This window comes from Ananas comosus, linkage group 3, assembly GCF_001540865.1.
Source record: "Ananas comosus cultivar F153 linkage group 3, ASM154086v1, whole genome shotgun sequence".
Taxonomy (NCBI): domain Eukaryota; kingdom Viridiplantae; phylum Streptophyta; class Magnoliopsida; order Poales; family Bromeliaceae; genus Ananas; species Ananas comosus.
The window spans coordinates 12,873,987-12,885,186 of record NC_033623.1 but is presented as its reverse complement, the minus strand read 5'-3'; the positions used below and the strand labels follow the sequence as shown (position 1 = coordinate 12,885,186).

The 11,200-nt window shown below is 37.7% G+C and overlaps 2 protein-coding genes across 2 annotated transcripts; both read left to right on the top strand.

Moving 5' to 3' along the window:
* LOC109708223 (nucleolin 2-like) lies at positions 234–2,357 on the top strand. The gene is made up of 3 exons (XM_020229869.1): positions 234–719; positions 1,510–1,556; positions 1,641–2,357. The coding sequence occupies exons 1-3, from the start codon at positions 309–311 to the stop codon at positions 1,978–1,980; spliced, it is 798 nt and encodes a 265-aa protein (XP_020085458.1). The 5' UTR covers positions 234–308; the 3' UTR covers positions 1,981–2,357.
* Positions 4,995–8,239, top strand: LOC109707235. The gene is made up of 3 exons (XM_020228374.1): positions 4,995–5,541; positions 5,719–6,002; positions 7,914–8,239. Exons 1-3 carry the CDS (start codon positions 5,226–5,228, stop codon positions 7,956–7,958), a joined length of 645 nt encoding a protein of 214 aa, XP_020083963.1. The 5' UTR covers positions 4,995–5,225; the 3' UTR covers positions 7,959–8,239.

The following is an 11,200-nucleotide window of genomic DNA, read 5'->3' as shown; positions in this document are numbered from 1 at the left end:
TTTTCTACCCGGAGAAAATGCTCCTGCAGTAATTTTTTTTTTATAGTTAAATGAAAATTATAAGATTTGACGAAAAGCAGAGTAAATATTTATATATATTGACGAACACAGTTGTTGGCTGAATATTCAGTTCGGGCCCGCAGGCCCATAATCGGCACAATTAACCAAAGTGTGTAAACACAGGCGGGCCTAATGGGCTAAGAGGCCCATCTTAATCAGGGCTTAACCCGACCGCATCGCTCTTGCGCCCCGGTCGAGTTGCCCTAACTCTCTCTACGTCTCCACCGTGCGGCGGAACCCCCGCCGAGATGGCCACTGAAGAAGACGCGAGCAAACTCCAATCCAGGAAGAAGAAGAAGAAGATGTTGTTGAAGGAACCGAGCAAGGAGGAGGAGAAGAAGAAGAAGAAGAAGAAGGCGAAAAAGGATAAATGGGGCCAACCGGTTCTCGACTCCTGGGATGAGCCGCAGCAACAAGAAGAAGAAGAAGAAGAAGAAGAAGAAGAAGAAGCAGGTGTGGGTGGTGGTGGTAGTGGTGGTGGTGGTGGTGATGAGGATACGTACGAGCGCAATAAGGTGGTGGTGAGCGGAATGCCCTACTCCGCCACCGAGCAGCAGATTCGAGAGCTCTTCGACGGCGTCGGCGCCGTTCGCCATCTCCACCTCTCCCGCTTCCCCGACTCGGGAAACTTCAGCGGCCTCGCCTTCCTCACATTCCAGGTCTAATCCCTCTCCTCGTCTCTTTCTCTATTATGAGTTCGAAAACCCTAGAAACTACCGTTTAGAGAAAAAGAAATTACATGAAGGTGCTGATTACCACTGTTGCTCTAATTGCTTAGCTCACCTGAAATGGGGCTCCGAAAGGGAAGGGGTAATTCAAATCATCGCCTAATTTCGGCCGATTAACTATTTTACCTAGCAGTTGAACTTGTGCTACCTATATTTCTTTGCTCCGGTTACCTCTTTTACTATGCTTTGAAAGTTAACTTGAAAATTTGTTGTTCCTATTCTCTTGAAACGAAACATAAACACTTGGTTCTCTGGTACCCTAGGATATAAGCCAAGTATAAAGGATATCATTGCAAAATATGTCCGAGACCAAACACGTCCTAAAAAAAACTGATGTCTAGTACTCTAGTATCATAATTAGTTCGTCATTAGTGTAATAGTGGACTTAACTTTTAGATGACACAACTAAAATGGTTCCTGGACGTATGTTCATGGGATTCCTGCTTAGTTGTTTTATAGGGGACAAATTACATCTCAGAAGGAAGAAGCTTATTGTTACTTTTGTAGAGCCAAAATCGGGCGCTTACTGCGCTGGTCTCCAAATAAACCTGCAATTTTTTTCCGCTGGTCATATGCTTTGCATATTTTACCTTGAATAGAAGAATGTAGAGGTTGTACCAAGCAATTCCCGACTGTGGGTCCAAAACTTCCTGCATTTTCTTCCATTGTCATTATCTACTCCGAACACTCTTCAACGATTGACTTTGTCTTCTCATGCCAGACTGAGGATGATGCAACGAGTTCTCTTAAGCTTGATGGATTCAAAATGTGAGGATTTTTCTGCAGATTTTTTCCTGTTTCCACCTAACTTGTCGAAACTTTCTATGCTGACCTATGTTCATTGGGCTTCAGGGGTAACAGATTCATAAGGGTCGAGCGTTGCAGACTCGATTCCACGAGGAAAAGGAGGAGAGAGTTCATTAGCGAACCCGAGAAGGTCGACGGCTGCTGCTCGGCATATGTCGGGAATCTCTCATGGGATGTGACAGAAGACGATATAAGGGGCTTCTTTGAAGAATCTAAGATTGCTTCTATAAGATTTGCCTTTGATAAGAAGACGGGTAATTTCAGGGGCTTCTGTCATGTAGATTTCGAGGATGATGAGTCACTGGAGAGAGCTATGAAGAAAGACCAGGTTGCGCTGCATGGCAGGCCAATAAAGATAGCTTATGCAGTTGGCAATAGGAACTGAACCAACAAGCTTTTCCCAAAAGCTCCTTTACTATTGATCATTTGGTAAATCCCCAAACGCCGTTAAGTGCTTCCTCAAGAACCATATTTATCCCCCTGTACTCGAAATTTTATAAATTCTTAACATGAAGAGCTATAATTGGTTTTAATTAAGGTTTCAGAGTGGCTATTATCTATTTAGATGATAAATTTTATTTTGGTGGGAAATAGTACCAAAGATACAACAGTTATGAGGTAAATAACTGTCAATTGATGCCTAAAGGGGCGTATATGTTAATATAAGTGTAGAGGGATAAATTTGCTATGTTGACTCAAAATTCTTCTTGAATATGTGTTTGAATACCCCAATATGAACATGGGTGGCGTATTGTTTCATTCTCTGATGGGACTTTGTATTGTTTTCCTGGGTTGTTGTTGTTGTTGTTTTTGTACAAGTTTCTGCAGGTCAAACATAAGTTGGGAACACAGAATCTGGATGGAAACTGAATTTCATTTGGGGGGGGGGGTAGTTGAAAAGAGAAACGTTGGGTGAAATGGACATAATCAAATTTCTACAACATTGGGCTTCTGGTTGAGGAGTAATGCTCGTCTTATAAATAAGTTTTACAACGATGTTGTAAAATTATCAATGGTGATACATCATACATGGAGCTCATAAATTCTCTGATCTGATGCATCAACAGCGGGGTCGTTTCTACTTTCGAATTTTTTCCAAATGGCGATTGCACGAGCCAAAATTTCTCATTTTGTGTCACGCATGATATCATTGTGATCGTCAAAGAAGCATGTGACGCATTAAAAATCGATGGGTTCTTTCTCGTCCTATATTTAACTAGGGTGTAAGTGTAATATACAAGTTACGTTCTACTGTTATGTATTGTCTATGACTGGATATGGTTGAGAATTTCAGTTGAAAATAATACAAACAATTAAGACGACCCCAGCGTTTGTTATCAACTGAGTGATACATAATTAATAGGTCTAATCAGTGAAAATTCCAAAATAAATGATGGTATTAAGCTTGTAACCACGGGTCTGATAGGAAATGTCTCGGATTTAGTCTGTGTACCTACCAAAGCCTCTGAGCTGTAAATTTTAGCTTGTCAGATACTCAATTTCTGCTTAGTCATGATCAGAGGCTCTCTTAATGACATGTGCTTGGGTGGCATGTAGAATAAGATTGATTTTCTACCCCTTAATTTAGCATTACTAACTACCTACCTACCTCTCTAGAGGTTCTTAAGCCACATAAGATACATAAAATCCATGTGGCAACTGTGGCAAACTAAACTTGAACACGAAGACCTTGCATAAATTCCCTGTGATATGTTTGATTACTTCTCCGCCACATGTCGATCTACACACACTATATGAGAATAGCATTATCCGGAGCTCCAAATGGGATGATACTGTAATCCCACATAATGAAGAGTTTCATATGCTAAGATTCTCGTAATTAAGAATTTTCAAAAGGATAAGAGTTTTCTTCGAGAATAAGGCTCAATGAATAATACTATAAAGTTTATTATAGTCAAAGATGACTTGTATATTATAAGATGGTCATACATATTTGTTCTCATCTAGCTTATTCCCTTGGCATCGAAGTTTATGGCTAAAATATTATTTATGCCTACTTCACCTCCTCTCTCACATACCGGATTTGTAGCCATGTTACATGTCACAATTTCGCCCTTGTTCAGGAAAATTGTGTTATGTGTTACGTGTTAGCACGGCTTAATTTTTTTTTTCTATAATAGAGATTACTTAGATAGTGAATAGAAATAAAAATCTATCCTTCTTAAAACTATAATTCGAGATATGTAGGTTGGGTGGGGTGTTATCTAGAATAACGGGTTGTCAATTTCTAATCAATTTTCCTTCTTAATTACATATTGCATGAGGAATGAATAATAGTCCCAGATCAATGTTTCAAATTCGATTGCCACATCAACCCTTTTTTTTCTAATGCTAAAATAGCACAGCTGCAAGATCAATGTTTGCAATCGACAATCAAAATACGGGATTTTTCCGAAAATTTTCCTTGAGATCCCAACACAGAAAAATATTAACCTCATGAAAATTCATTCACGCTGCAAAACGAGTTCTTTCTCCAATGATTGAAACAAGTATTTGGCACATAAAAAAGACATGAAAAAAAAAATACAAGAAAACCATTACGAAAGACGATACGTTGATTTCTTTTTTTAAACGACATGCTTTGTATTTTTTAGATTTTTGTTATCTTTTGCGCTAGAAACTATCAGTATGAACGCTGAATTTTAATCCAACGGATGATGCGATTCAACTGCGATTCAACTGCAGCAGCCGCACAATAATTTCTCGTCCAATTGAACATAAAGGTAAGTCCGATTTGGAGGCCCCCCATCGTCCACATGGACTGCTTTGAACCGCAGAAGACTCAAAGCATATGACTAGTCAGGAGAATTCCCTCCGTTCTGGGGATCTATAAAATTTAATTAAAAAAGTAATCTATTGCCGTTTACCGTTGAAAAGAGTTTACAGCAGTTGATACAACCCCATCGTGTGATCTTTTTGACCTGGGGTTTTTGTGTTTATATAGAGAGAGCGTGTGAAATTAGGATAATCTACCATCTCAAAATACTTGATGCAACAAGTTATAATATAAAATTAACCGATATATAAATTATTAATATATTAGCAAATTTATGTATGATTTTAAACTGATGCGTAATATATTTGTTAAGTATAACAACGGCTACACAACTACGCACGCATGCTTGAAAGCAGAAATTGAACTCGAGTTAACGGGCGCAGGTGATGGGCATCTACGTACCCAGTGTAAGCGAATATCAAACCATGTGGTATCCACGTGGGCATATATATAAGGTACCATTCCCTGCTTTTCAATTGGATTCTCCGCGTATTCCATGTTCTACACCCAACACCTTTGTTCCCTTCCTTAGCTCGCTAAATAAAGACCTCAAAACAAACAAAAATCAAAAAAAAAAAAAAGAATTTAAAAAAAAAAAATGCAGCAGAAGCTTCGGGGGCTTCTGAAAGACGAAGCTGCCGTGCGACGACACGGAATTTAAAGTGGGGGGCGGTTTCAGAGTCAAACGTTGCTTCTCTTTTTCCCTCGCAACTCACGCGGCTCCCCCTCCTCTGCTTGTTTGTCCCTCTCCCTATTTCTCTTGTACACGTACACTCATCGATCCATTTAGAAGGAGAAGAGCTCTTGCGCGCGCACCACGCCCGCAGAAACCCATGGAGAAGAAGCTGCTTTTGGGCTCCCACAAGGAGCCGTTTTGGACGCGGCCGTGGCGATTGCTGAAGACCATCTTTTTCGTTTTCACCATGCTGGCTTCTCTCCTCCTCGTGTGCGCGCCGCCGCTTCTCGTCGTCGGGCTCGACCTGCTTCTCCCCCCGGCGCTTCTCTCCGCCGCTCTCCGGAGCGGTCCCGTCTACGCTGCTGCTTCTCCGCCGCCCTCTCTGTATGATCAGCTCTTCGCGAGTTTCGACTTCCGGTCTTCGCTGGTCGACTTGCCCGCCGTGTCGGCCGCCAGAGCTCTTCTCGTTCTCTGTAAGAATATTTTCGCAAGATTAATAAATAAATGATTCAGTTTCCGGTTACTCCTACTTTTGCTGTACGGCGTATGTTTCCATGCATTAGCGTTTCATTGTTACTCGGATAGGAAAATTTGTCATGTTTACAACAGGGGCTTTTCTTTTGAAACTTAACTATGCTGACTAATTGCAGGTGCCTATGCTTTATGTGGTGGCCGAGGTGCGTATTTAGCGATCACGGCAATATGTAGTGCCGCGTCGATCGGATATGTTTCGATCAAGGCTGTTTGCGCATTCGGGGTGAGCTCCGTCGGAGGGGCTAAGCGTGTTACGACTGAGGGTAAGGACGGAGCGTTGGCCGTCGAAGCGTTGTTTCTGAGCTCTTTGGCGCTCGCGGTGGCTCACGTCGCGGTGGCGTATCGAACTAGCTGTAGGGAGCGGCGCAAGTTGCTCGTGTATAGAATCGACATCGAAGCGGTGAGTCTGATTCCCTACCTCTACCCACTCTTGATTTTTTGTCGAACATCTTGTGTGCACATGCCTGCTTGATCACCAGAGCAGCAGCTTTGTAATTAGATTAAAAGCATATTTAGACTTGTTAAGAGGAGGGATAAAAAAATGTTAAGAAATCATTTTTTAAAAAATAATTATTTACAGTAACTAGGTTATGGCTCAAACACAATTTTTTTCTAAAAAAATATAGCATGCTATTCACTTTATTTATTTTTTTGTAAAATAAATTTAGTTAAACATATGAATCATAAACACAAAATCTACCTCTAAATAATTTGGCAGTTTCCCATGAACTTGCAGCTAGATGACCCCTTTTTTTATTTTTATTTTATGCTTCTTGTTTTCTACGGAACTTCTAAGATGATTTGATCGATTATAACGAACACTACTTTACCTTTTGGTGTCCTTTTTTTTGTTAAGTGTAATTTTTTTTTGAGTAAGGCTACTATGCTATCGAAAGCACGGAGCCTTCCGTGCTTCCAGCTCGTTTTCGATGTTGCGAATTTTGAACCGTCGATCGACTCCGTTAAACTTGATCTAGAGTATTTGAAGTACCTAGAAAATAAATTTTATGATTTTTCGATATCATTTGCCTAGGGATCGAAGGGGCTCAAAATCAATAATTTTAATGGCCGTAGTGAGCCGTTTGCAAGTTTAACGGTGTAGAAATATCCAAATCGTCTGAAATTTTGATAGAAAATTCTTTATACTATATAAAACAAGATCAATACCTTTGATCTAAAATTTTAATGTCATATTATCACGTTTTGTAAGATTTTTATTTTCAGCCGTTGATTTTGAGCCTCTTGGTTCACTAGGTAAATAATATCGAAAAATCGCATAATTTATTTTCTAGATACTTCAAATACTCTAGATCAAGTTTAACGGAGCCGATCGACGATTCGAAAGTCGCAACATCGAAAACGAGCTGGAAGCACGGACGGCTCCGTGCTTCCGATAGCATAGTAGCCTTACTCTATTTTTTTGGTGTCCAATTAATAAATTTCTTTTCCCTAAAATAGCCAAATAAAATAATTAGTCTCCTCCTTTTTAAGCCTGATGCTCTTCCATGCCCGGTTGTCAAATTATTACACACAAGCCCAGTTGTCAAGTTATTAAGATGTACGAATTGATTTGTGAAATAAATTTATCTACCAGTGAATATATACTCTGTAACCAAAGCTTTTAGCTTAGTTATTGAAATGCAATGATTAAATGTGCTTCCTACAATACTAGGGCAAGTGCATTTATTCCATGGAGTTATTATTATAGTTGTTATTTTATTATTATTATAGATGTTCATGGGCCATTATATAATGTTTGGGCAAATCAAATCATAACACATCTAAATTCTTTCTTTTCCTGCTTGCTTCTATCAAAATAGCTGTTGGGTCTAGGGTCTACAGAGTTGGGAAACTACATCAAGAACACCAAATTTGGTCTACATGTGAATCAATTAAGTTTTATACTTTGCCCTCTTTTGATACCTACATGAACTACAATGTTAAAATAGCAATATATTTGCTCATCAAGCTGACTACAATTACTAATTTAATCAATTGGGATAAGATATATTAATACGCGTTGTTAGAGAAATTCAACTACTTGATGTTCACCCCTTACTCTTATTACTGATTTTAACTAGATTTCTCTGTCGCGATCGACTGTGTATTTATTTCTCTTTTAAATACAAACTTTCGTGCTACTACAATTCTTCTGTTTAGTTAGTCAAATTTTTCAAGATATAATATTGATTGTTACATTAATCGGCGATGATGTTTGCAACTTTTCTCATTTGCGAAGTTGTCTTTACGCATACTTACTATCTTGATCTTCGTGTTCTATATATTCTAAATGAACTTGTTCGTTTTGTAGGTAAAGCAAAAGGAGGCCAAACTAAAGGAGCAAATTAAATTGTGAGATAGCCTTATCAGCTTAAGGGTAGAGTATGCCAGGGATGTGTATCATACATATTGTTTATGTATAGAACTTTTTTTTTCTCCGAATTATTCATTGAAAAAACATCGAGAAGCTTCAAATAGCGATCGACTGTAAACAAGTCATCCCCAATTTTGTCCTCGTAGCATCGGTCATTCGGGCATGTACATTCGCATACATGTGTTTGATTTGATCAGTTTACAAAAGGGACATGTCAACAATGTAAAGATAATTCAACATGAACCTCAGATGCCTCTTTTAAACATCTCTGTTGAATTTACATCTCTATCAGTCAATGCATGTGTTCTTCATGTATGAAATGTAGTGAGTAATATTGGGCCCTGAATTTGACGTGGCTCGGCCCGAGAAGTAACCCATTACTTAGTTTGGGCCAGTAATGGACCCACATGTGTATTGTTTTAATGGGCTAAGCCAGGTTCACAGCCCAGTATACTGTGGCCCATTGACACTCCTTTTAGCTTTGGACCCTTGATTGCGGAGTCCCCTGTTGACTCAGTAAACACCGCTGAGGCGAAGTACGCACTGACATACTAGAATTTTCTTTTTAAGATGCCTGTAGAGCACAACGCACGCCGTATTTACTTTGTATAAAGCGGGATTTGATCGTTTGCGGATGACATTTCACAAGATGCGAAGTTTCAACAGTTGTAGCTCAGCATGCTGAGATTCGTGCAGCAGAATAGTGATGCTCACTACTCAAAGCTTTACTCTTCTCATGCATCCAATGTAGTATGGGCGTCTCGATTGCGTGTGTATATGTTTTGTTCTTCTGAAGAAGATATGATGCTGATTTTCGCAAATATACATTTCCACCTACTTTTGCTATCGCGCTAAGTTATTTTGAATGATTGTTGTTGTTTAACTCTTACAAATGTAAGTGAGATTATCGTAGCTTCACAAGAATCACTTACGTCAGTTATAATACAGTTGTTGGTTTTTTTATTTTAATCAGATAACTCAATTAAAACTCAGCTTAACTTTTTTAATTGAATTGATAAAGCAGTTGCTAATTCCGTTTTGCACCGTCATCTGTATTTAATTAAAATGTAAACTTTCACTTATGTATGTATATTGCTAGTTTGACTGACTAATTATCACGTTATATTGTTTAACTTTTTCAATTGTAGGGGATGTATAATTAGTCATCATGTGAAGATATTAAACCAAACTCAGACGTAGTAATTTAACAAATCATTAATAATTTAAACGGTCACTAGAGCTTCACAATTATGATGTGTCACTGTTGCATATAGGAATCAGGATACTTCTCCTGTAATGAACGGTGAGTGTTACTCGCAGCTGGGTCCCACGTGTACATAACACCACAAACATAGCAGGGTGAATGTATTTTCTTTTTTTTCTTTTCTTTTTTTTTTTTAATTTTTTGATGTGTCATAGGTGGTTGGGAACGTCACCCATTCCATCAACTTCCTCAACTCCCACTTCTCTCCATAAACGAAAAAAAAAAAAAAAAATCATCACATAAAATATTTTACAAACTAATTAATTTTATCGTGTCACATCTAAAATAACAAAAAAAAATCTAAAAGTGGTAAAATTTTTATTATTATCTTTGCGTACAGCATAAATTTTTTTAATTAACTATTTATTATCTTTATTTAAAATAACTGTAACAGAAAAAATTATCCTGACAAAAAAAAATCTTATATGCACACTACCTTACTATAAAATAAAAACCAGTCGGTATCATATAATGATAACTAATGATCTTATTAAACGTTATATAACTGGTACTATTTTGCATTTATTCAATATAATGATTAAGCATTTTTATTCGTGAATACGCTGGCTTCAAGGTCCATTGCAGATCTCATTTGATTATTAGGGCCTCGATTCCGTATTGAGAGTCACCTAATATTATTAGACAAAATAAAATTGAGGCAAAGGTAAATAGCAATATACTTCTTTATTTTTGACAAGATTACGGAAAATATAGCGTAATCTATTCATCAGGATATGCACAATTTGAAAAAAAAAAAAAAAAAAGTAATTAGTAAGGGATAGTAACATCATCCGAATACATGTTTCGAGGTATACAAAATTGTTGTAGCATTACCATTTACCTATGTTATGTTAAACTAATTGTGGAATCACCTTGGGAGACGGATGACCGGGTTGACGTTTCACTGCTAACCGACGTTTCGTCCGCGCTGATAAGCCCGTCCCAACGGTCACCGTGGTAACTACCAAGCTTTGTTTACTTTATTCTTGGTAACGTGGAGGCGTGACATGAGCCGGAAAATATATATAGAGTGAGAGTTAAGCTCGTATACCATCGTTAGCACGAAAGCTTTCGTGCTATCAAGTTATTTTTAATATTGCTGTCTCCAAATTGACGATCGGTTCCATTAGATTTGATTTACACTATAAAAATTATTTGATGTTGGGAAGCGTGATTTTTTCTAATACCAATTGTTGGAACCGGTATTTGTGCTGATGTTGATTATATAACCCAAGATCTAAAATAGAACAAAATAATATGGAGAAGAGATATTGGAGAAAGAAGAAGATAACTAAAATAATAAGCAATTAATTATATTCTGGACGACATCCTCGGCCATGTCTATTATGGCTTATTTTCTAATTAAGCTATGCTTAACTATATATAGCCATCAAATCATAACAGATGATAAATCTAATTTTTACTTTGGATAATTACAAATCCTAACCATAATCAAATAAAAGATTTAAACATATCTATAACTATATTTTAATTAAGTTTGGATTATTATTTCCAACATCTTCCCTTAATCCAAACATCATCTTCAAGTTGCGAACTCCATGAAACGCGCATTTTGGTTTTGCAATTTCTGTTGCTGTTGTTGTCGTCGTGTTCAAGTTGTGCAGCATGACGCATGTCCAATGATGTTGCCATGCACGAAATCTTGGCCACCAGTAATTTTTATCATATGCATCAATCTTTACAAATTGCTGATACTTGCAAATATCTTGAAAAACATGTAATTTTGAAAAAATTGGATTGATATGAATTTTGTAATTTTGTGGTAGCCGAGAAAAGTTTGATCGACACGGATGTTTGTTCGATACATTGATCTCGTGTGAATTTTCATGTGCTTCCTGCTTTCGTAAGTCTAATTTGCAATTTGCATCTTCGATCACATCAAAATAATGATAAATTTTTTCCCTGCTTTGCTACATAATTTCTTCATCAATAGAAATCA